This window comes from Petaurus breviceps, unplaced genomic scaffold (genome assembly GCF_028583685.1).
Source record: "Petaurus breviceps papuanus isolate PSGF00001 unplaced genomic scaffold, PetGlider_PUasm1.0 490, whole genome shotgun sequence".
Lineage (NCBI taxonomy): Eukaryota > Metazoa > Chordata > Mammalia > Diprotodontia > Petauridae > Petaurus > Petaurus breviceps.
The window spans coordinates 5943712-5970461 of NW_027186352.1; the positions used below are offsets into that span (position 1 = coordinate 5943712).

General features: G+C 47.8%; 1 protein-coding gene across 2 annotated transcripts in view; it reads right to left on the reverse strand.

The window, feature by feature from the left end:
• Positions 1 to 26750, reverse strand: part of MGMT (O-6-methylguanine-DNA methyltransferase) — a 284954-nt gene that overhangs the window by 214333 nt on the left and 43871 nt on the right. For both annotated transcript variants that reach the window (XM_069101710.1, XM_069101709.1), the window contains exon 2: positions 14005 to 14142. In XM_069101710.1, the coding sequence (XP_068957811.1) occupies positions 14005 to 14132 (128 nt within the window). In that variant the 5' untranslated portion in view covers positions 14133 to 14142. The remainder of the gene's footprint in view (positions 1 to 14004; positions 14143 to 26750) is intronic.

Consider the following 26750-nt stretch of genomic DNA (forward strand, 5'->3'; position numbering starts at 1 on the left):
CAGGAGGAGGCGGGGCCTGCACAGTCTGACCAGTCAGGGCTGCCCATAAATCCCGGTATTCCCTTTGGCTTCCAAGCTACAGGCAGATCCCAGGGTGACGCTGTCGTGTTGACAGTGTGTCTCCTTCACCTGGGACCCAGAACACAGCCCCCGGCCCACGAACCTGTTTACTTTGACTCTGCGCAGAACCCCAACAATCCACTGTGCCAGCCGCAGGGCCTATCTAAGCACAACGGCGGTTACCGGAGCGTCTTCCCCCACAGTGGGCACACAGAGAGCCCAGCAGCGCTGGCACTGTCCCTGGGTAATTGGTAGTCACAGAGGCCATAAGGGCAGAACCAGGACGCGAACCTGCGTCTTCTGACTCCGCGTCCTCACCTCCCAAAGTCAAGAGGGAAGGAACAAATCAGAGAGAGAGTGTGTGGGGGTGCGGAGAGCCAGGAGCAGCCAGGGCGGCAGCGGGCGCAAGAATCCCTCCAGCTCCACTTGGTTCAGTCCATCACCCGCTGAGGGGCGTTGATCAAGCAAAGAAGAGCCCAACCGCATTCAGTGGACTCTGTTACAGGAGGCAGAAAATGGCCAGTTTGTTTTACACAGATTTCCTTTGGAAGGAGAAACATCTGGCACCCGAGGACATAAGGTCCTGCTCCCCACACTCACTCAATGAGGTTACTGTAGTTCTGAAGACATGGGGCTTCACAGATGTTCACAGAGCCTTCGCAAGCTTTATTTAAGTGGTGAAGCCAAATTTCCAGGGGAGAGGGAGGGTCTGTTTCCTTTGTGACAGCTCTTAACATACAGAGCTGATAGCACCCACCTCCTGGGGCTCCTGGGGGGCTCAAGTGAGAAAATCTTCGCAAGGCACGCAGCAGAGCTCCTGGGATGCGCTGGGGCTCCGCAAGTGACGTGACTATGTGATTATGATTACTTTTAATTAGACTCCGACGACTGGCAGTATTTTATCAGGATTTCCCTTCACCTGAGAGCAAGTGGGCACAGATGATGGAAAGCTGGGCTTGGAGTCAGGGAAATGGAAATCGTACCCCGTGAATGCGTCACTGCCCTTGCCAAGGTGCAGCTCCAGCTCTCTGGGATTTATCGGCCCCTCGGGATGGGCGACAGTGGATGGTGCTGGGGAAGCCCCCAGCTTCCAGCAGAGGCTGGAGGACAGCTCGGAAGGTCGATCAACCTGAGGATTTCTTTCATGTACCAGTGGGATTAGGTGGCCCTGGACAGGTCCTTTCCAGTGCACTCTCACTGTGAAATCACAGAGCTGTGAAGGAATGAAACACCCTGAATCTAATGAAATTGGGTCTGGCTGATAACAGAGAGTAAAAAACGTCAGACCCAGAGCTGCGGGCCATCATGCTCAGGGTGGGCTTCTGAAAGGCAAAGATGGAAAATATTAAAATGTCTAAACTTCACACACAAAAGTCCTGAGGTTGGACTTCTATTACCACAGAGGAGATAATGTAAATTAAACAAGCCAGTTGACATCACATGCTGGTGCTGGGAAGGCCCATCCCCACCTCTATCTGACCTGCTATGAAGGCCACGGGCGCAGGGTCAGGAAATCTTGCCTGGCCTTAGAATGAGCAGAATGGGGTCTCAGTCACATGGCCTTTATTCCTGCTCCTCCTGGAGGCTCAGTTTCCCCATCTGTAACATAAGGGTAGGAGAACTCATGCTCCTGCCTCTCACAGGGCTGCGATGAAGAAATTGCTCAGTAAGCTCTAAACTAAGACTGAAGACAGCTGTATACAGGAATATGATGGTTATTGCTACTGCTCTAACTGGGTAAAGGCCACAAGGCTTTCATCGTTCAGTCGTTTTCAGTTGTCAGACTCTCTGTGACTCCATTTGTCAGAGACACTGGAATGGTTGGCCATTTCCTTCCCCAGATGGAGAAACTGAGGCAGACAGGGTGAAGTGACTTGCCCAGGGTCACCAACTACTGAGTGTCTCAGGCCAGGTCTGAACTCAGGAAGATGAGTGTTCCTTACTCCAGGCTCAGTGCTCTGTGCATTGCACTATCAAGCTTCCAAAAAGACCATGGGATAACCACTCTTTTAAGCCACAGGTCCTGTGAACTTTCAAAACTATATTTCAATAGAACGGTTTTCCTTCGGGATTCTGCATTTTATCTTATGCATTTAAAAACATTTTCAGAGAGCAGGCCAGCAAGTGTTTATTAACACCGTGTAAGTGCTGGGACTTGTTCCATCAATTGGCCAAAGAGATCCATGACACAAGAGGCCAGCAACACCTGTTCTAGGTACACGTCCAGAATCAACCCACAGATCCAGAAATATCCCTCTGAGGCTCTGCTACCGGAGACACAAAGAAAACCCAAACACCCTCTGGACCCCCCAGGAGCACCCACAGTGACGGTGGAAACAACAGACATGGACCAGACTGGCAGGATCTAGCCCCTGTCCAGTGGCCAGGAGGCTGCTGGGGTGGGACCCTGAGGTCAGCCAGCAGGCACTTAGCAGGGGGTGCCTCACAGCAAGCAGGGGCTCCATGACCCCCTGCACCCAAGTCTGGGGATAAGCCTTCAGGGTCTCAGGGCAGCTGAACATGTCTGCCCTCATCCCCAGCAGACAAAGCGTCCTGAGTGAAATTCCCAATGCGTGCTCAGCATGCTGAGTTTAGCATTCCCTCCTCAATGTGAGAACAGTAAAGGTTTTCTGTAGCCCTCCATGGGAGATGAGACTATTCCTGTGGGACATTGGTCATTGGCTAAGCAAAACGAAGGTGAAGTCCCATAGTATCCTAGAGGAAACCCAGCCCTGTCTGCTGGGAAGACTCTATTTCTAACCTGGCGCATGACGTCACCCCATAGACCAGATTACGATGGCACACCCCGGAGCCAGATCCCCACACTTCACCAATGACTGATCCACAAAGTGCCATTATGCCCAGACTGTGGAAAGACCTTTTCTCTGACAGTCTGGCTTATGTTGAGGACCCCAGACAAAGACTTGTAGCCCTCCTCCCCCAGCTCTCCTCTTGCTTCCAACAGGATATCTAAGCTTGGCTGGCAGATTTAGAAGGAAAAGGTAGTCACACACCTGTGATTTATGGGCACACACACACAGACACACGCACGCACACACACACACAAGCTGTGCTCTCTCTGCCAGCTTTCACATCTCTCTCCTCCTTCCCTGGGCCCCTCTTAGACTCAAGATGCCCAGGCCCTGGTGGGGTCTCTTTCCACCCCCTTCCCAGTCTCTCTCTTCTCCGGCCTCCAGGTAAGTCTCTAAGATCAGCTACAGCTCTCTGGAGAAGTTAGCCTGTGGCTGTTTGTCCCTTCCTCGTTCCTAGACAGAAAACCTTACAGAAATTTAATAATAAAACCAAGCACCAGATTTTTTCTCATGTGGCTGGGCATGGGGAGCATCCCGGCATAAACTGAATCCCCTGTACACTGCTCGGGACGGGCAGCCTTTCCTGGCCATGTCACACATGAGCACTAGTGAGTCCCATCATTCATGGTGCCCAAAGCCAGCGCAGACAGCCAAGGCCAGCAAGAAGGGCAGGGTTCCCCCCAACTCCCTGGAATGGGTTTCATGCTACAAGTTTACTGGAAGGTGGGTTCTCCTGTTCCCTTTTATTTTGACTAAGAGTTCACACTGTCCCCATCGTGCACGGCACTCACAAAGCCTCAGGCTCCTACACAGGGCCAAGAAGGGAGCACCTGATGGGAACCAGGGAATTCTTTTTGAGAAGGTTCATAGCTGCAAGGAAGGCTCACCACTCCCTCTCCAGTCTTTTTAGCCACAAGCCTCAGCACCCAAAGGATCCTGGGCTATAAACATTTGTATGGAGTGAATTATATGCACAGCCTTTGTTACTGATACCCTGAGTCATGGGCATAACTGCCCGTCCAGCCCTGATAATTTACCCCCCTCAGTGAGGAGCAGGGCAGAGAGATCCAGATCCTTCACAAGTGACAGTCATCACAGGTTGGGATGGGGAGGCACACAGGCAGGAGACATGGCCATTCCAGAGGCTCACCAGGGGACTCAGACAATCCCTATAAAACCAAACCCAGATTTCCTTATGCTTATTTGACTCAAGAGACCTTTGTAAGGGGGTCTGCTCTAAAATAATAAAATCATTGTTTTAAAAACACATGACACAAATATCCATCTCAGAGACACAAAGGGAGGGCTGGTCTGGCAGGGGGTGACATCACTAGTGGGGCGCCCATTTCCTGAGCTGTTTCTCCTGGGGCGGGGAGAGTTTTCTCCCCACAAGGTTTAGTCCTCAAGAACAGCAGCCTGCCCTAGGAGCTCCAGAAATGCAGGCCCTGACAATATCTCTACTGAAACTTCCCTGGAAGGTTTTGGGGACAAGGTGACCTTGACAAATTCCTTGTAGCTGGCCACAGTCTGAGACACCAGGCACACCAAGCAACGGGGCAGGGCAGAGGAGAGCCCCTTTCTCACAACTTTCCTGGACAAACTGCTCACTCCTAAACAAGGGAGGGCCATGCTGCCCATCACACACCTGGTGATGAAGGGAAAAGGCCCACAACGCCCAGGACTTCAGGAGCCACAGAGGCCAGCCCCTGGAAGGTCAGACCTTCTCAGGCACCTGTTCTTTTCTCAAGACAACTTCAGACACCCAGAGGGTGGGGCTGAAGCTCTCATCCACAGGACCCCAGAAAAATCGGGCTGAGATGTGGGCCTTGCTGCTGGTGGGGTCTGCAGAGAACAGTCAAGTCCTCATTGCCTTTGTGGGAGACTAAGAGGCCCATGCCCCCCTCCCCTGATTAGAGAGGATTGGGATGCAGGGTCACTCAGAGGGTCTGGACCCGCAGGTTCCTAGGGTACCTGTGCAAACAAAAAGATTCTCCCAAAATGGACTGAGAGCAAATGCCTTATAGAAAGCCCAAGTCACATAAGGTGGCAAGGCCAGACTGACCTGAGACCACTGTGTGCATCACCATGTTCCACATGCCCTGCAGAAGGTTCTCAGGATGATGGCAGGTGCCCAGATGGCCTAAAGAGCTACTCAAGAAAAGCAAATGGCTGAAAACATAACCCGGTAGAAGAAAGGGAAAAAAACTATCAGAACTTTCAAACCTCCCGAATCCACAGCTCCACATGATACTTCTAAATCAGGGGTACTTTGCCTGGGTCTGGGAGCCAGCCGGGTTTGGTGGGCTTGCTGAACTTGGGATACTTTGCTGACTGTATCTTGGTGGGAGTTGCTTCCTTTGTAGTCTTCTGCACTGTATATATTGAGATCCTATTCTAGGATCTACTGGCACCCCCAGGTGAACAAAATGCTTGTTTTAAATGAAGAAAGGATCCAGAGTTTGGACAGTGCATCACTGAGGGATTACACTTAGGTTTGCTCAAGAGTTATGACGCTGCATCTCCTCTTGTTCTGGATCTTCCTCCCAATGATAGGGATGGCACTTGCTGGTCCTGGATCCCTTCCGCCACCCTCCTGGGAACCCAGCCCAGGGAGGCACTCAGCATGCTGGGGCCCTTCTCCCATCCCTCAGTGATGCAAAGCCCTCACCAGGACAAGACACATGCCAGCTGGCCATCCCCTCTCACGCACCCTGGCTAGCCCATCTCTCTCCAGTCAGCCATCCACCTTTTAAAGGGTGCTTCAGTTACAATAGCTCCTGTAAAATTCCTCCTTTGGAATTTATTTAATTGCCTTAAAACCCATGAATCAAGTATTTTGTACAGTATTTATTTATACTCCTTAAAAATAGATAACAGAACCTACATGAAGCAGGGGAAACATGATCAGTGTCTGTATTTGTACTATAGATCATGACCTCTATTCAAAAGTCGGGGAAAACCAGCCCTGAGTGAGGTCCCACTTCTCAGGGCAGTGTGAGGAGCTACACCTGAAGGCAGGTGACTCCAGCAGGGCCCTGGGTATCCCCCTTCCTCCCTGTGTGACCCTGGCCCCTCTGCCTATTGACATGTGGAGTCCAACCTGAGGGAAATGGTCTGAGTGGCACAGACAGCCATGGCGTCGGTCCTTGTGCCCCCAAAGGCATGTGAGCATCCACGCCCTCGGGTGCCTCTGTCCTCCCAGAAGGCTGCAGCCAAACTAAAAGCGTGCCCCTCGGAAGCCAGGAGGGTGCCACGTTTTGAGGTTGCAAACTGAGCCTCTGGCACAGTGATTGGCATGCAGCAGGTGCTTAATAAATGCTTATTGATGGACTGATTTTTTTTTTCCACATTCACACTGTCCACCTTCCAGGCACACTGGGAATATCCTAATTGCCTAGAGTCTTAGGTGGGTGAAGGGGAGATGCCCCAAGTGCCCATACGTACTGGTCAGTATAGCCTCATACAGCCCTGAGCGAGCCACCAAGGACACCACCGTCACTTCCCTGTCTAGGACACTGGCAAGGTCACCCCACCATGGGTTTTAAGGGCAAGGTCACAGGGCTTGGATCCAGGGGCTCCTGGCCCTCCCAGCCTCATCTGCCCATGTGACAGAGCAGCAGGCTGACCAACAAGATCTGGACAAGCCGAAATGCTGGGCCAGGTCTGAAAAGGCAAAATTGGAAGGGGAAAAATGTCAGGTTTTATCCTTAGGTGCCAAAAAATCAATTCCACAAGTAAGTGGTCAGATGGTAGATTTCTGGAAAAGGTTTGGAGAGGGTCAGTGGGTGAACACTCAGTGTGAATCCACATTGCGCTATGTTAACCAAGAAAGACAACGGGGTCCTGGGCCGTTCCACCCTGGCTCAACCTCCCTGGAGCCCAGAGAAAGTGGAAAACCCTGAGGGGAGAGATGCCAGGATGCTGAAGAAGCAGGGAAGGGGCCAGAGAGGGCAGGAAGATGGGAAACGGCAGAAAGAACAGAGCTGCTTTAGCCGCCTTGGACTGTGGCCTGGGAACAGTCACATCCAAGGGCAAGGAGAGAAAGTCAAGGAAAGCTCTGTACCCCTAGAGCTGTCCCAGCAAGCAGCTGGGTCCACCTCACTGGAGGCCTCCAAGCAGAAGTCATGGACCACTCCACCCTTACCCCAGCAGGGGTCCACTCAGGAGACATGGCCCCTGAGGCCCCTTCCCACCTGGAGCTACCTGGAACCCCTCCACCCTACCCACCACTAGCAAACTGAAGACAAAGAGAGGGAAAACGCCTCTTTTTGTTCTTTTAACAATCCTTCCCAAGTGTTCAGCATGCCAAGGTTTGCCAAACTTTCTCTCACCCTAACCCAATGAGTATGAAGGTAAGAGGCCTGCCCAATGTCATGGGCAGTAAATGGATGAACCAAGGTCAACACAGACTCCTGGCTCCTCTGGCTCTTTTCCGCTTACTCCCTTTTGTGTTTCCAGACTTCTTTGTTTGCTTTTTTTTCAGTCCTGCCCCCAAAGGTTCAAACATATTTGCTTGTGTTTTTTTAAGGAATAATGAATAAAATGTTTTTGATGAGGGGCTAATTGAGTGCTATGCAATGGTTTTACCCAATGATCTTTAGATCTGTGGTATCCCATCATTGAGATTTCTTTACAACAAGGACCCCCCTTTTTTTTTTTTACCTTTTGGAAGGCAATGGGGTTAAGTAACTTGCCCAAGGTTACACAGCTAGTTTTTTTGTGTGGGTGTTAAGTGTCTGAGGCCAGAACTGAACTTGGGTCCTCCTGACTCCGGGGGCGCTTTACTCACTGTGTGCCATAAGGACCCCTTTCAAATGCAAATAAATATTCCTGTTTAGCTTTTCAAGGCCTGGCCAACCAGCCTCATCCAGCCCAGCTGGCCTCTCAGCTCCCCACACCTGACCTCTCGCTCCTGGCCAGGCTTGGCACTCATGGCCGTATGCCTGGAATGGGCTCCCTCCTTGCCAAGGCTGCTCGGGCATCCCCTTCTGCACAAGAGGCCTCTCCTGGTCCCCTCACTGCTAGCATCCTCCCTCCCAAGCTACCTGGTACAGTTGTATATGTGCACTCTGAATCCATTGGGCACTGACTTACAGAGAAAACAGGGTCTCCTGCCTAAGAACGTCCTTCCCGCTAAAGACGGTTCCATTCTCTGTCCTTCTCCTAGAATGGTGCCTGGCACCCACAGGGCACTGATTAATGCCTGCTGACGGACTGAGTGATTGAAGAGACCTCAGTAGCCTTCCAGTGCAGCCCTAAGTGACCAAGAAGTCTAAGACATCCACACTGCCCAAGAGCTGCTCGATCAAAATAACCACATTACTCAGTCTGAGCCAAGCCTCCCTCCCACCTCCATCCATCCCACCACATGAACAACAGACAAACACTGTCCCTTCGCTAGAGACAAGGCAAGAGGCCACCCGCAGCCCAGGAAGAAAACTGGCCAAGCATTCCCAAGTAGAATAGATTATTCTAGAACGCTGTTGTCAATATGTGGAAATTCATGCTGGCAGGAAGTTTCTAAATTACGAAGACCATCATCCCATGTGCCCAGGAGACAGTCTCTGAGCAAGCCTCTTTCTGAGTCAGAATATGAACAGGTAATAGAATCAGCACGAGGAAAAATCAATGAAGCGCTCTGTCTTGTAGTACTTAGCAATGGATGGACAAATGGGTGAGCAGGAGGAATCACGCTCAAGGAAGAGTCCACAGCCATTTTATTCTACAAAAGCAGTGAGGCCTGAGAAAGCAGACATGCCAAGGAGGATATCAGTGGTGGAAACTGGGGAGTCTGGGAGGAGACCATAGCAGTAAAGTGATTCAGGAGAACACTGGAAGAGAGGGATAAAAAGCCCGGCCAAGCTACAACCTAAGGACACCTTCCCCAAGACTGGGGCTGAAGGAGCTCTGAAGGGCAGAGCAGTGCCTCTGCTACTGCTGTCTGCAAAGAAACTCAGGGCAACAGCCTCTGGATGCCGGCTGAGGGCTCCTCTGTGGAAGCAGCAAGGAGTTCAGCCTGGACACTATCATTATTGGCTCAAGGAGGACGGGCACTAGACCTGGGACGTCACTGCTCCCGCCAACATAGGCCGACACCTGCTCTCAGTCTGAGAGGGGCTCCCAGACGTTGAGTGACTTACCTAGGATTCACACAGGATCAGAACAGGACCTGAACCCAGGCCTTTGTGGCTTCTGGCCTCTGCTTCACCACTCCCTGCTAGAGCCACTCTGACCACTCCCGATTTTTCTGTTTCATTCAGGGTACACTGATGAGCCCAATGCCACATTAGGGGCAAAGCAACTATGCAGGACCTGCTTCTAGGGAGATAAAGTCCCTGGTTCTGGGGAGGCTCTTGGGCATGAGGCTGAACTACCAGTGAATCTTTACAATCAATAAATATTCAGAAGCACAAACTTATGTGACCTGATGCCAAGTGAAGGGAAGGGAGCCAAGACCGCCATACACACAATGATTACAGAAACATGGATGGACAGAATGATCATCACCAAATAATCACCAGTGCTGGGAAATGACGAAATCCAAAGGGTCAAAGGGGACGCAGCCCCAGCCTGGAGAAGGATGAGGGTGCGTGGGCTGGGACCTGCAGAGAATGTCACTTGGGGCTTTGGGGCTTGTCTGGCTGTTTTCTGGTGTGTTCATCAGTTTGACTGAATAGCTTTTCTTTATTTATTTCAAAAAATTTTGATTTAAGAGATGGCTCTCTGGAAAGGGTGGGGGACTAGATATGGGGGGAAAATATAGGGGATTAAAAAACCAAAAAAAGTCCATAAACTGAGAATCATGTCAATAGAGGCAGCTTCGCACAGCAGAGAGAGAAAACAGTGCTTTGCAGCCCTTAAAGTAACATATAAATGACTGCTGGAAACAATTCTAATGCGAGATACTGGGCACCATGGAATGGGTTTGGTCTAGGCCAGGGCTCCGTGGTCCTAAAATCATGCCAGGGCTCTATGATCCTAAAATGGTATCATGAGAATAAGCTCTCAAGTCAAATTAGTTAGGCCTTGGTTTCTTTTCTTGAATGGGGAATGAATGGCTGAACCAAGTGGGGTACATATGACAGAGAAGAATGGGAAGACTTACATGAACTGATTCTGAATGAAGTGAGTGGAGCCAGGAAACAATGCACATGACCACCACAACACCATATAAACAGAAGGAATGCTAATCACAAAGGCTCCAAAAAGGAAGGCAGAAATGACAGAGAACAAGCTTGGCCCAAGGAAGACAGGGGAGAGCACCGCTCACACAGCCTGGCTCTGCTTTCCAGGGCTGCTTTTGCCAACCCACTAAGGGGTTTTGCTGTATTTTTTCTTCTTCTTCCTCTGTTATGTGGGATGGTCCTATGATGTGGAGTGGTGAGACACAAGGAGAAATCAAAGCAGGAAAAAAGCACAAGTTATCATCTATTAAAACAAACTGGGCTTCCAGGTGCCATTACCTGTGTGAGCGTGACCAGCTCAGACTGTCATTCCACCATATTGAGCCTTAACACTATCTCTCATGGGTCAGCTCCAATGATTCTGCCATCTGGACTGTGGGAAATTCTGCCCAGCATATCCTTCAGACAATATGGCAGCCCAGCCTGCCATCACCCATCCTCCACCATTTCTACAGCATGACAGTGAGATCAGAGCAAATTTGCCTCAGTCTAAGGAACAAATGCTTCCCATGTTCTGGGAAAGAAGCTTGGTCCAACCCAAGCAAGTCTTCAGTTGGTAGAAATCCATGAAGAAGATCACAAAAGGTGGTTAATTACGCAAAGAGTTGGGTTTAATGGGTCTGAATACACCTGGCCCAGTGCAGAGCAACTCCCTTCACACGCTACATAACCATGAGCTGACCCAAAACAGCAGAAGCCAGATAACATGAAGTTTGGCAGCTCATGGCTCCACTTAGAAGAAAAATCAAAAAATGTGAAGTTGAAACAAACTGATGGCTTTCCATTCACCAGTGGATGTGAGAGGCCGTGAATTCCAAAGCAATCACAGTGAGGCTAATCCAGTTTGGGATGTTATTTAGTTTTAAACTTAGAAAGTTCTGGACTTTTTGTAAAAAGAACAAAAAGTAAAGATTTCATTCTGCTCGCATCCAGGGGAGAGGAGCTGGTGGGGGCCTCTCCTCAGCCAAACTCCTGGAAGCTTTAGAAATTTCCCCCATCACTTCCCCACTGTTCCAGCTCATAATCAGGCCACAAGCATGGATTGTACTCACTAGGAGGAATCCAAAGGAGGGCAAAAAGACCATCCCTGCCCTCAGGGGGCTCCCATTCAAATGCATCTCCCTCCAGACAGCAGAAGAGGTCCACAGCTTCCCAGGCAGGAGGCTTTTTCTGCCCCACACCTCTGGGCACTAAGAAGATCTCTGCACAGGTTCAATGTCACCAGAACAAAGGAATGTTCTTCCCAGTGTCTGGAAACAGCCCAAAGAGGCTGCTTTTCAAATTCTTGATGATCTTTGTTCAGAAGCATAAATCCCAATGTAGAAAAAGCAGCGTCCCTGGCTACCAAAGGTTTCCTTTGCTCCTGAGCACAGAGCATAGGACAAAGGCTGCCCAGCAAACGGAGCCACTCATTTACTAAAAACAGAAACACACCTTGACTGGAGCCCAGGCCAGTTCTCAACATGAAACAAAGCATCAGTCATCAAAAACACCGAGGGCCAGCAGCCTCTTTCCCATATAATCCCCATCTCTCTCTCAGGCTCACCTCCACCCCCACCTCCAAGGAGACTCCTTTTCTCGATTTCACCAGTTACTACCACTTCTTCTGAAAAAATCACGCTCCATAACATCCTGCGACCCAACCTCCTCGAGTCCTCCCCCTAAAATGAAGGCGCCTTGATCCCTCTTGGGCATCTAGTGTTTGGCACAGTGCCTGGTATACAGTAGGCGCTTAATAAATGTTCACCGAATTGTCTTTTTGTCTCTAGCATTGAGCCAGCACCGAACAAAAGGTGCCCAATACATGTTTGGGGGCCTGAAAGGAATCAAAGGGCCTCTTTTCAAATCAGGCTCTTTAGAAAACTAAGAAGGCCCATTAAAATACTGCCTTAAAAATGCCCTTCATTTCCTGCACTTGCATTGAGCAGATGGCAGCGGCCCTGATGAGCTCCCCATCAGCTGTGTCGTCTGGGGGGCTGAGGGCCAATGTCTTCCTTTCAATCCTCCCTGAAGTCGCCCCCAGTGGGTGCAGGCTCCCCCGGCCTGATTAACTGTGCAGCGCCAGCGCCTGCCCGCCCGCCCGCCTGCCCGCCCGCCCAGAGACAAAGTTAAGCGCTTCCCAGACAGATGATATGCTTCGTGAGGTGTTTTTTAAGCACAGCTGCTAGATTGCTTTCATAGAAATTGAGAACTGTGTATTCATATATTTCAAAGGTTTGCTTATTTTTGCTGTAAAAAAAATAGGCTATTGATTGTAACATGCAACTCTACAGGAAAGACCAATATTTATTACTGCACTTGTGTTCATTATGGCTCTCTCTGACAGGGGTCCATTAAAATCAATTTTTATGTTTCTTCTGTATTTTCTTCATCTAATGTCCTTGGCACTGCGTTCATTAGCTGGTTAAGGCAAACACTGAGCAAGAAAGGATGTGGGTTTGTTTTTGCTGTTTTTCCCCCTCCTGTCAGAAATAATGAGAACTAAGATTTTAACAACTATTCCCCATCAATGAATGGGGGAGATTAAATGTTACATTTCAGCACAAACATTTACGGACAGCCTTAAAATTTTTAGGTCTTTACGATTAGAAAAATATAGTGGAAATCGCTCAAAAAAAGTGCTTTCTCTTAGAGAGTAGAAGTCTCTTTAAAGCAATGTAGAAGATGAAATTTCATCCTTTTCCTCCTGCCAGAGCCCAGCGAGAAGCAGGGACCAGCAGAAGCACACAGAACCCTAATAACACCTTGGGGAAGGGGGAGCCTCTCAGCTACGAGATCTGCTAGCCGAGTTCAAAATACACCGAGAAAACTTAAACAAAGCCCAGGCAGTATGGATTCGCTTCTTTCCAAAAGCAAGAGAGGTCCCAGACACCCATCTTCTGAGGAGCCACCCACCATGTGATTCCTGATGGAGTCACACGCTGAGGATCAATAAACTCTTTGTAAATTCAGACTTTTACCAAAAGACATGGGACTGCTTAATATAGATTATTTCCCAGAGTTTAACGGAAGGCAGAAGCTTTCATGGGAAAGAGAAGAAAAATAAAAGGAGAGAACAGTGCCGGGCATCCTTCTGGGAGAGAGCTTGCCCTGTTTTATAATGCAGTTCTGTTTGGACTGCTGCTCTGATGCTTCCTCCCTGAATGACCCAGGACGCAGCCCTGATCTGCCCCTCGGTTGTGGTCAGCTAAAGAAGGAAGGAACTGGGAGTCCGCTAACTTGAAAGTCCTTCGGGGCTCTAAATCTTATGACTACAAAATTGGAAAGCACCTCAAAAAGCATCTAGCCCTACCTGAAGAAAGAACGGGCTCCTCCTCTCCTGACCCCAGACTTCATGTAACATCCTCCTGGGGTGGGGCCTTACTCCCCTCAGCATTAGGCAGCTTTGTCTAATATGGAGCCCACATGGGGCGCCCCACAGAGCCTACCCATCACTCCTTGTTCTGCCTTCTAAGGTCAAGCACACTAAGCCACTGCCACCCAGGCAGCTGCCACATCTGCTCACACCTGCATTTTCCTGTGCCCTCTCAGTTCATCCAACACAGCATGATTCTGAGGCCTTATCACTGCAGGGTGGTGGCTCATGCCAAAATGGGGGGGCCCAGACCAAAAGACAGGACTCCAAAAGGGCAGGGGGGCTGGACCGCAGCTGACCAACACCAGCCTACCTGCCAGGCTCTTTTAATGGAGCTCAAGCTCCCCATTAGCTCTGGTGGCCACCTGAGCCCCTGCTGGTTTAGGCCACTAAACTGAGCTGGCTGTTGGCTGAACAGCGACGCCTTCCCCACTGCAAAGGGCAAAGCTGACCTTTTCAGACCAAACAAAGGACTTCCCTTTTGGTTCCTTCACTGCTGAGATCCCACAGAAAGATGGACTGTGAACCACAATCAGCCCATTCCCTTTGTAGCATCAGTCAAGGACACTGGAGTTAGGGTCCATCTACTTACTCAGTTCTTTGAACCATTTTTTCCAGAAGCTTTATTCTGTGCACTCCAGCTTCACAGCCTGAAATTTCTATTCTTCCCAAAGGGCTTTCCAAAAATTTGAATTTCATTCTACATGGGCTTCCCATCATTCTCAGCAACCTATGAAGAAAAGAGGAGAGAACAGATCAGTCACAAATAACACAGAAGCAAACAAACACAACATCATTCCGTTCAGTCTGACAAAAGATGCCAACGCGGGGCATTCAACAACAACAGCTTGGAATACACAAAGCAATCTGGCAGAAGTCAGATTTAGACCAGCCTCTCATACTACATGTGGACCTAACCTCCAAAGAGGAAGGAAGGCATCACCCTTTACAACTGCAGGCAAGGGGTGGAAAGGCTCACTGTCAGACAAGAGATGACAAGCAAATGCAGATACAAACCCATAAAGGGTTCTGCAAGGAATGAGTAACCAGGACAACATATTTGCAGCAAGTTTCTATGACAAGGGCTGACAGCCAAGATAAAAGGAACCAATTCAAATTCAAAAACAAGAGCAACTGCCTAATAGACCAAGGGCCAAAGGCACAAACAGCAGTTCTCAATGGAAGAAACGCAAGGTAGATACTATTATCTCAATTTTACAGATGAAGAAAATGAGGCAAGCAGGGGGAAGTGACTTGCCCAGGTTCACACAGCTAATAAGTGTCTGAGGAAATATTTGAAATCCAATATTCCTGACTCCAGGCCTAGCACTACATGCACTGCACCAGGGAAGGGGGAGAGGGAGAAGGAGGGAGGGAGGGAGGGAGGGAAGGAAGGAAGGAAGGAAGGAAAGAAGGAAGGAAGGAAGGAAGGAAGGAAGGAAGGAAGGAAGGAAGGAAGGAAGGAAGGAAGGAAGGAAGGAAGGAAGGAAGGAATCAGTTTTGGGTTGATAGGTTTGCTTTCAGAGTCTCATAGTTGTTTCTTTTAGTAGATTCTCCCCTAAAAAGAGATTTGAGAGAAAGCAAAAGAAAGGAAAGAAGAAAAGAAAGAAAAAAGAAAAGAAGGAAGAAACAGAAGAAGGGATGGAGAGAAAAAGAAAGAAAAGAGAGGGAGGAGAGGGAAGGAGAGAGGGAAGTGTTGAGGTCAGGGAACCAATTGTAGAGATAGAGGGTTAAGGGTGCTCAAGAGCGCAAAATACCAATACGCTGCGTCCTGCCAAATGAATTTCACTCCAGTCTTCTCTCAGCCAAAGATAAGAAAAGTGTATTAAAGGTTCGTCATAATGGGCACACTCTTAAGGAGCCTCAGTACCTGTGATGCTTGGACTGGACCAGCAGATCAGAATAATGTGCCACAGAGTGAGTCTGTGCTAGGTAATTCTCGGCTACCTCATGGAAGCAAGGTGGAGCTTATACACAGAAAGGTTGTGAGAGGAATCTAGGGGTGGTCTAGAGGAGGAGCTTGGAGACGGTGTTCCTGTTCCGGTGTTCCGGAGTCAAAGGAAGTCAGACTCAAGTAAGGAGAGATTAAGGGTGGGAAATAGCTGGAGGCCACCTGGAGAAGACAGACAATGGAGGGCTAGGCTATTTTTAGGATATCAGATTTGGGTATAGATATTTTGGGAGGATCAAGGGTGGGAAGTAGCTGGACAAAGGAGGCTAGTAATAGAGATTGGGGTCTAGTGATAATGAAAGGCTTATGACCTCATGCAAATTCCTCAAGTGGGAAGGTTCAAGGAGAGTTCGGGGGTTTCCCAAAGCCTGTACCCCACATCAGAAGGAAAGAAAGAAGGAAGAAAGAGAGGAAGGGAGGGAGGGAGTAAGGAAGGAAAGAAGGAAGGACTCTTTGAAAATGCACAGAAGAAAACTAGAGGAGAGCTCCAGAAGGAACAGATAAGCAAGACAGTTTGAAAGTGGTTGGTGTGTGGTTGGTCCCTCCTTCTTGGAGAGGAACTTGACATCAGGGAGGTGATGACTTGGATTTAAGTGAGGCAGGGCTGTGCAAGGTCACCAGCCTCACTTTCTCCTCCAGAGCCATCTGGGTCCAGCGGCCAGATATCCATCAGGACAACTGGAGTTGGCCCAGGATGCAATGGGAGACCCTGGCCCTTTTAGGCTAAGGTCTTTTCAGGTTCTCTCTTTGAGTGGGGCAGCAACCATTCAGTGAATAGGCCTCTTTAAGAAGTGAAACGCTGAATTTACTATACTTAAAAGAAAAAGCAAGCTATTTATGGTCTCATGTAAAATCTTAGCTTTAATTTTCTTTGGCGTTTAAGTTCAAAATTAAATACACATACATACACTTTTTTTAAGGGTAAAGAGACCCTGTAGAGTCTATTTCTCCCCTTTTCATAATTTCAGAAAGCTGTCTGGCTTTCTCAAAACCCTGGTTACTTCAAGGCCTCAAAAAAGCCTCTGCAGCCATATGGACAAGGAGGAAATGAATCACACCCTCCTCACACTTCCTCCAACTCCCCCTCTCCTCTTGTTCTCCACTCTCCAATGGAGAAGGATCATGGGATAATTGAGAACTGCCCCAACCACTGACAGGGGCAAGAACGGATGGGTCCCACTTTCAGCGAGGCTGAAGGGGTTCCATGGGACAGCCTGAAGGTCCTAGAGCTGGGGAGGAAGCTCAGGTCACAGGAGCGATGCTGCTCAGCATTTCAGGGTCATAAACCAAAGTTGGTGGCTGGCATTCAGGGTGCTAAGCTGAGGACCAGCTTTGGGGAAAACAAGGCACCCCTCCAGCTCAGAAGCAAGGTCAGTCCCAGGCTGCAGAACAGATTCAGAGAAAGGGAGCCAAGAGAGGGCCAGACATCAGGCTTGGGAGATAGATGCCTAGAGAAGCAGCAGGAATTCAAGTGCAAGAAGAGATTCCCAACGTGCTCCATGCCCTGAGGCCAGAGGAAGGGAAGGGATGCCCCACCTTCCAGACTGGGCCAAAGGCTCTAGCCTCAGCCAGGCACCTAGAGCTGGGCTCTGTCTCTTGGTGGAGAAAGGGCTAGAGCTGGGAGTTAGGAAGGCCCAGGTTCAAATCTCACTTCAGACAGTAAATCACCTAAGGTGTCTGAGCCTCGGTTTCCTTAGCTGTCAAAAAAGGCTAGAACAATAGCACCTGACTCACAGGGTCACTGTGGTGGCCAAATAAAACCAAACAACGGATCAAGAAGTATCTGTCAGTCTCTCCCAGTCTGTGCCAAGAATCAGGAATATGAAGAAACACAAACCCTGCCCTCATGGAAATCCAGTTCTCTCAGGGGAAATGATGGTTTGAGTCTCCTCCTTCGCCTCTGTTTTAGAATCCACAAAGAAGCAGAGACAAATACTCAGCCACCGCATGAAAACAAAACTATTATTTATGGTGCTAAGATGATTCTGAGGTCACCAGGGACCTTTCCATCCATCACCTCGTTGGATGCTCAAAGCAACCCCCACAGGGATTAAGGGCAGACCCCATTATCACCATTTCACAGATGAGAAAATTAAGGATCCCAGAGAACAAACTGCCTAAGACACAGAACCTTCCCATGCCCCAGCAGCCTTCTCGCCTGGAAGACCCCTTTGTCCTCCTCTGATTGGTGAGTTCCTCCAGGAGCCGCCCCCCCCCCCAATCCCCCAACATTTGCTCCTCTCCTGTCACCAGGCTCAACTTTTCCACTGGTGGCTGAACTATTGTGACTGGTTTGTGAAAGATGCTAGAGAGCAGGAGAGGTAGCACGAGAACGGAGATGGGTAAACATCTGCCCAATTTCCAAAAAGGAGAAGCAAACCTTGTAACATACAGGGCACTGTCAAAATGCTAAATAAATGGTTAGCAAACATTGAAAAAGGGAGACAGTGAGGACAAAGAGCCAAGATGGCAGCTTCATCAAGAAAAGACGCGCCATGCTAACCTGACTTCCTTTTGTGATAGGAGCACTGTACGAGGGAGATGGGGGGATACTGCAGACAAAGTGAAGCAAGATTTTAGCAAAATGTGACCATCCTGCTTTTATTACCACAAAGATGGAGACACTAGAAGACAAGACAATCATCTGGAATTAAAACCTGGTGACCGCATAAAGCCAGGAAATACTCGACAATGGTTCAATGTCCGCTTCAAAGAGGTATCCAGTGGAACATGCCAGGAGCTGTGCCCGGCACAATTCTGCTTGATGTTTTCAGCAATGACATGGGAAAGACGCAGGTGGGAGGCTTCTCAGATCTGCAGAAGACACAGAACCAAGGGGCAAGCCAACATGCAGAAAGGCAGAGTCAAGAGTTGTGAGGATCCTGACAAATGAGAACAGGGGCCAGACCCAACTCACTGAAGTTTGATAGGAATTAATGTAAAGTCTTACACACGGGTTGAAAACAAATCAGCTTCAAATCCAGGTGTGATTAGATAGACATTTGATTGAAAAGACCCACTGAGTGTAGTGGACTCCAAGCTTAATTAGAAACAACAGTGGGATCCGTCTGCCAAGAGAGCTAATGTAATTTTAAGTGACATTGGGAGAGGCCCAATGCCAGGAATCAGGAAGTCAGCGTCCTGCTGTCCCCTACCCAGTTCAGAGCACAGCTGGAGAAAGAGTTCTGGGTAGCACTGATAAGGAAGGCTGGTGCCCCACGGGAGAGAGCCTGGTGGAACGCCCCCAGGACGGTGAAGGAGCTGGGCTTTGGAGCCTGGAGAGGATGCGGGGCTGGGGAAGATGGAGGGGGAGACGTAGCTAAGTCTTCAAGTGTGTGAATGGCCATAATGGGGAAGAAGCTTCAGACTTGTGCTGGGCATCCTGGGGCAGAGCTGAACTGGGGGGTCAAAGTCCAAAGACAGTGATTCTAATGGCAGAATCACAAATAAAAAACGGTCCTACTTGTGCTATCAAAAACGGGTATGATGCTTCAGCAATCTGGCTGACAGAGATCTCAGGGTGGCAGCCGCCTCACAGCTCTATGAGTCAAACTTGCTTTCAGTTTTTGAGAATGCTTACTAATAATGAGAGCCCTCCAAGGGCAGGCCGAGTCACTGCGGTTATGAGGGTGAGGACCATTATTAGGATTCCTCCTCAGATTCCGCGATTGTGGGGCCAGTCGAGGTCCAGTGGAACAGAGGACACAACTGACTGCCTCCCTCTCCTTGGGAAAAAGAGACCAGATGAGAGGGACGGTGTGGACGCTGCCCACCAGTCACTGTCCTTTTCTTACTCAGCTTCACCTAGCTGGGGGGAGGAAGGTGGTGCTGATTCTATAAGAGAGGGATTGGGGGTGTGGGGGGTTGAAAACTAAAGGCAACAATAACTTTAAAAGGCCCTGCTCTCTGCAGAAGGGCCCAAGTTCCCAAGGCACAAAGTGCTTAGGGCATGCCAAGAGTGGACAAGAGTGAAGCTGGGGGCACAGTTAGTGACAACCAGGCCCAAAGCCAACCAGCAATTAGCAAGATCTATGTGCAAGGCACTATGTTAGGTGCTGGGAAAGCCAAGGCAAACCCGAGGCATTGTCTACCCTCAGGGAGCTTCCGATCTAAATTTCTACTTCCAGAATGCTCCCAAGTCAACTACAATGCTGAGTAGAAATCAAGTTGCTGTCCTGAAGAATCTAAGAGCTAGAGGAGGTCTTAGGCGAGAAGCACTGGTGCCAACAGGGCAGCACGTGGGAGAGGGAACTTGGCCTCTGCTCTGAAGCCTCCACCATGAGAGAATAAACCTGTCCCCCTCCTGAGGCAGCCTGAGATGCCTCCACAGGCCTCTTGGGGCCAAAACTGGAATGGGATTTCTTAAGGTAAGGGCTCCCTGCCCCAACACCAACAGCTGGCATTTCTACAACTCAGAGAAGCATCTTGGAGAGTCCTGTCTGTGGCTAGCAAAGGTCCTTGGATGAAAGACATACACGGTTAATCCCCAGGCCCAGACACAGTCTATCTTGCCTGGTGGGATCTAGAAGAGCCTTTGAAAGCCAGTGTCCTTTCTTTCCCCACCGCAAGAAGGCATGCATGAGGATGCCAGGGGAGGCACCAAATTCTATGCCACCAGATTAATGCCTAAGGATTCTACTGAACCTGTTTTCAGAAGGGAGCGTAAGGGGCGGCCAGGTGGCTCAGCGAGTAAGAGCACCGGCTCCAGTGTTGGGAGGACCTGGAGATCAAATCCCGGGCTCAGACACTCAGCACCACACCCAGAAATAACTGGTCGTGTAACCTTGAGCAAGTTACTTAACCCCGATTGCTTAAAAAAAAAAAAAGAAGGGAGCATAAGGGATCTCACCTGATGACTCTGCCCATCTGTGTCTCACTATGACCACAACTGGCATTCGTGCTGTGGACTTATCAAGTCTTCTACATGCAGGTGAGGAAGCCAAGGCTGAGACAAGTGCAGACTCTTGCCCAGGGTCACTAAGCTAATGAAATGGCAAGGCTTGAGTCCAGGCCTTCCTGGCTCCAGTCCTGGGCTCTCTGCACTGGATAACACCACCTCATACTAAGACACTCGACCCTGGTTGGCCAGTTTAGCAATTAATCTTGGAGAACGCCAGGACCCACATGAAGCCATTCCTGTGCCGCCATGTAAATCTGTGACAGTGAGAAACTCAGGCAAGATCAGTTCATGAGCAATGGCCAGTAAATGGAACCCAAGGGCCTGTGCGCAGCAAAAAGGACTGAGGCAAACTGCCAAATTTCAGTCTCGGGGCACTTCCTGATTTCTGATTGGTGGGCACAAAGGACACCAACCACAAGCGGCATTGGTTTACTACAAGGTGGATTAACATACCCCACTCATCTTGAACCAGGACAAACAGGGAAGTTGCAGTTCTGGGAATGGGGCACTGGAGTCCCTAAGAAGTAAACGCTCTTCCTCTCTGATTGGCTAGGGCTGCTAAGGCCTAACACCAGCTTCTGGATTACTATCCATCAGTATCTTCGTGTAGCATCCCAGGGAAGGTTTGTCATTTCCCATGAGTCAAAATGAGGGACTCACTCACACAAAAAGGGGACCATAAACTCTCAGCTGCCAGCAGACACCTTCCCACTGGGAAGGCGCCTCCAAACGTCAGATGTGGAGACGTGCTGGCCTTTCCGAGGAAGCTGGAGGAGAACATGGCAGCCGTCTTCCTGGCAGACCCCAAGAACAGGTAAGAACAGGTGCCGCCAGAAGATTATCAAGGGGCCGCACCAGAGCAGAGCCCTTGAAGGGAACTGAGTCTAATCCCATGGCAAGACTTAAGAGAGCAGGGTGGGCTTTCACCAGGCCCTCAGGACAGGGCAGTCCATGCCCACTGCATCTTTATCCAGGCAAGGGCAAACAGGAAGGGAAAGGACGATGCTAAAGGAGGCTGGGGATGGACGTCTCACAGTGAAACAGGAAATGGAAGAGCAGTCGTGGCCGTGCCGGGCACCACCAGCACCAGGCAGAACACACGCTATCACAGCATGGGGAACTTGCACAAAGCCATGAATGAGTTTTCCATCAGGCCTAGTCCAGGCTTTTTCACAGGCAGAAGGCTCTCCCCCTCCCAGTTTGATTTTGTATTTTTATTAAAGGGGCCATCCCTTGACTCACTTCTTAAAGAGGCCTATTCACTGAACGGACGTTACCTTACTCAATGTGAGAATCTAAAAAGACCTTAGCCTAAAAGGGCCAGGGTCTCCCATTGCATCCTGGGCCATCTCCAGTCCTCCTGATGAATATCAGGCCACAGGATCCAGATGGCTCTGGAGGAGAAGGTGAGGCTGGTGACCTTGAACAGCCCTCACCCTGCAGATGAAAGCCAACTGCAAGGCATGTCCTCATCTCCCTGATGCCATGGTCCTCTCCAAGAATGAAGGACAAACACTCAACAAGGGGCACTACAAGATGATTTTCATGGGACAATAATGCCGTAGTTTCTTGGAGAATCAGTAATAGAAGAGATACCCTCCATAACTTCCCTAGACCAGGGATACTGAGACACGAATGGTGGTGGTCCCTCTTGGGTCTTAACAGTAGGAGGGATAAGTGATATTAATCATACGCATCTCAGGGTGATACAGCCCACAAGGAGTCAGCTGTCAGGTGGAAGGCCTGAAAGGGGAACAAAGACAGCAAGTCTTCCTCAGACTCCCTTGAAATTTTAGAAAGTCATCTTTGGGGTCCTCAGAAAAATTTATCACAACCAGAGATAAGGACAGGGAGTCCTCTGGGAGATGTAAAGTCAGAGAACCATTCGGGGAATACGAAATAGTGGCCTTTGATTGAGAGATCTCTGTCTGAAATATGAACTGCAGACCGGGACGTACAAAGAAAAGTATGTGTCATGGGAAGGCCAACGCTAACTTTTTGGGGAGATAACTTGAGGATAGGTTGGGGTTATTCGATAATTCCAAAAATATTCGGGGACCGAAAGGCGAGCGCTCAGGGCCTAACAGCTCAATTAGGACTGAACCAGAAGCTCCTGTCTCTAACAAGCAATCCTAAAATGTGTCCAACTCAAAGAGGAACATGGAGCTCATCAGTGCGGGGAGAAGCAAAGACTGGGACAGTGGATGAAGGACACTGGGATTAGGGAAGACAAAAGGACCCTTCTCAGAGTCCAGGGCCCCTCCCTCCCCCACCTTTGTGCTGTAGGTAGGCTTCTTTTGGTTGCCCACGGTTACTCCCGTTTGCCTTCTTGCACTGACTGACAAAATGACCCTTTTGGTGACAGTAAAAACCTACGTGTATTCTCTGGCTTCCCAGTAGAGCACAAAAAGGAGCTGGAGCGATCTGGGCCATAGCCAAGACTGTTGTCGTTTCTCGCCTGGTATTTCTTCCTCCTTTTCTTTGCCTTTCCCTTCATACACATAGAGGGTGATGCCCTTCTCAGGACAGGTGGGGCAGCTTTGGTGAAAGCATTTCTGGATTTCTAGGAGGGACAGCTAAACAAAGGCTGCATGGATGGTCTGAGCATCTCTTGGGTCAATCACACCACTTTGCACTCTTGCACAGACTGTCATAAAAGAAGCTGGGGGTTTTCTCTTCTTCCTTCCTGAAACATGCTCCAGTCACAAGGATGGAGAGTCCATGCCTGCATTCCCCACATTAAGGATTCCCTACCTTGTAACAGCCAAGAGGAATGGCCAGATTACTAGGCTTCCAGTGGGGGTCTTAATAAGGGAAATCATGAAGACCTCCTGGGCTGGCAGGAGCGGTGCCAGCAGGGACTTGTCTATCAGCCACCTCTCTGATGGAGCTTCCCTTTCCTGGGAAGAGCAAGGGTTCCACTGAATCAGTTACATCTTCCCAGATTGAGTTGTGGCCTCTAAATATGGCTTAAATTGAGTTATGACTGCCACAGAATCCTCATCAAATGTAAGAGTAGCTCTCCTCCACGTGGAGAGGTCAGAGGGACTGAAAGGTTGACAGAGACTGAGAGCACTGTATTTCCAAGCTGGGTGATATCATGAATAAATCTTTCCTGGAGGGGAAAGACACAGGTCAGCAGCCACTCTTACTCAAAAGAAATTAAATTTCTTACTACAGAAGAAAGAATAAGATGGAGAAGCAGAGAGAGAAGATAGTAGGATAGAAGAGGGACTTTCCAGAGGTTGAGGGCACATCCCATTGGCCAGCGCTGGCCAGCAAAAGCCTACATCTGCTTTGGGTAGTTTTATTGGATAGAAGATCTTCACTTCCTCAAAGTACAGTGATCAAAACAACCAAATTTGGGCCAAAATAATTTATAAGCTGAATGTCTGGCAGTCTTAGACCAAATCTCACACAATTTAACGGCATGCTGTTTGGTCATACCCTGTTGAACCAGGAATTTCCCCTGGTTCCAAGATATAAGGAACATTTTCCAGGGAGGTGTCCTTTGGAATATTACTACTACAGCCAATTGCTTTCCTGGGACATCCCCCCAAAGGACTTTCTCCCCCACAAAAGAATTTCCCTGGGAAGCACACCCAAGAGAATGTTCTCTAAACTACTGCCAAGGGAATTATGTACTTCTTCGCAGTCTTCCTCCCTTACTCCACTGAAGTCTGGTGGGAGTTAAGTCCCTGCTAGCTGGGAGAGTTACATGGAAACTCTTCCCTTCTACACTCTTTGCCTAAGTGAAATAATAATGGAATCTTTCCCTTACCAAAAAAACCCAAAAAACAAAAAACTGTCAAGGGAATATTGTGATATTGATCTTAGACTAGATTGTAGACTTTAGCATTTAAAAAAAGGAAGTCACTTGATATTACAGATTTTACTTCGACATTTCTATTATCCGAACTTTGCTTTTCTTTTCAAAAGTACATAACTTTAAATTAAAGAATTATAGGTACTAAGGGAGGCCAGGTGGCTCAGCGAGTAAGAGCACCGGCTCCAGTGTCGGGATGACCTGGATCAAATCTGGGCTCAGATACTCAGCACCACACCCAGAAATAACTGGCCGTGTAACCTTGAGCAAGTTACTTAACCCAGATTGCTTTTGAAAAAAAAAAAAGAATTATAGGTACTGATACCTAACTCAGAAAGAGACAAAATGGAGAAAAGAATTTGTAGACCAATTTCCCTCATGAATATAGATGCAAAATTTTAAATAAAATATTAGCAAAAAGACTAGAGCAACTTGTTACAAGAATACATTTTGATCAGGTAAAATTTATTCCAGGAAGGCAAGGATGGCTCAATATTAGGAAAACTATCAGTATAATTGATCATATCAACAACAAAGCTATCAGAAACCATATGATTATCTCAATAGAGGCAGAAAAGATTTTTGACAAAGTACAACACCCATTCCTATTAAAAACACTAGAAAGTATAGGAATAAGAAGAGTCTTCCTTAAAATAAGAAGCAGCATCTCTCTAAAACCTACAGCACGTACTATATGTAATAGGATAAGCTAGAAGCATTTCCAATAAGATCAGGGGTGAAACAAGGGTGTCCGCTGTCACCACTCTTATTCAATCTGGTACTAGGAATGTTAGCAGCAGCAATAAGAGAACAAAAAGAAATCAAAGGAATCAAATTAGGCAAAGAAGAGACTAAGCTATCATTCTTTGCAGATGATATAATATATCATATATATTTATATAATATATTTAGAGAATCCTAGAGAATCAAGTAAAAAAACTACTTGAGATAATAAATGAATTTAGCAAAGTTGCAGGACATAAAATAAACCCACATAAATCCTTGGCATTTATATGTATTTCTAACGAAATCCAACAGCAAGAGATAGAAAAGAGAAATTTCATTTAAAGTTACTGTAGACATTATAAAATATTTGGGAATCTACCTGCCAAAACAAACCCAGGACCTATATGAACACAATTACAAAACACTTTTCACACAAATAAAGTCAGATCTAAATCATTAGAAAAACATCAGTTGCTTGTGGCTGGGTCGAACTGATATAATAAAAATGACAATTTTATTACCTAAATTAATTTACATATTTAGTGCCATACCAATCAATCTACCAAAAATTATTTTATAGAGTTAGAAAAAAGTAGTAACAAAATTCATTTCTAAGAACAAAAGGTCCAAAATATCAAGGGAATTAATGAAAAGAAATGCTAGGGAAGGTGCCCTAGCCAGACCAGATTTTAATCTGTATTATAAAGCAGCAGTCCTCAAAACTACTTGGTACTGGCTGAGGAATAGAGGAGTGGATAAATGAAATAGATTAGGTACAAGAGACACAACAGTCAATGACTTTTATAATCTATTTGATAAAACCAAAGACCCCAGCTTCTGGGATAAGAACTCACTATTTGACAAAAACTGCTGGGAAAACTGGAATATAGTATGGTAGAAACTTGGCATAGACCAATATCTTACACCTTATACAAAAATCAAGTCTAAATGGGTGCACTATCTAGGTATAAAGGCTGATACCATAAGCAATATGGGAGAGCGAGGAATAGCTTACCTGTCAGATTTATGGAGAAGGGAAGATTTTATGACAAACAAGAGTCAGAGAGCATTATGAAATGCAAAATGGATGATTTTGATTACATTAAATTGAAAAGTTTCTGTATTAAAAAAAAGCCAATGTAACCAAGATTAAGAAGGAAGTGGAAAATTGGGAAAGAATCTTTACAACCTATGTATCTGATAAAGGCCTCATTTCTAAAATATACAGAGAACTGAGTCAAATGTATAAGAATACAAGTCATTCCCCAATTGATAAATGGTCAAAGGACATGAACAGGCAGTTTTCAGAGGAAGAAATTAAAGATATCTATAAGCATATGAAAAAAAATGCTCTAAATCACTATTGATTAGAGAAATGCAAATCAAAACAACTCTGAGATACCACATCTCACCGGTCAGATTGGCTAAGATGACAAAACAGGAAAATTATAAATGCTGGAGAGGATGTGCAAAACTCTGAACACTAATGCACTGTTGGCAGAGTTGTGAACTGATTCAACCATTCTGGAGAGCAATCTGGAACTATGCCCAAAGGGCTATAAATAAGTGACCCAGCAATACCACTTCTAGGGCTGTATCCTAAAAAAATCATACAAGTGGGAAAAGGACCTGTATGTACAAAAATATTTATAGCAGCTCTTTTTGTGGTGGCAAAGAATTGGACATCAAGGGGATGCCCATCAATTAGGGAATGGCTAAACAAGCTGTGGTATATGGATGTAATGGAATACTACTGCGCTATAAGAAATGAGGAGCAGACAGACTTCATAATAACCTGGAGGGACTTACATAAGCTGATGCTAAGTGAGAAGAGCAGAATCAGAAGTTTGTACACAATCACAGATACATCGTATGTGTGACGACTGACTCTGATAGACTGGGCTCCTCTCAGCAATGCAAGGTTATAAGACAACT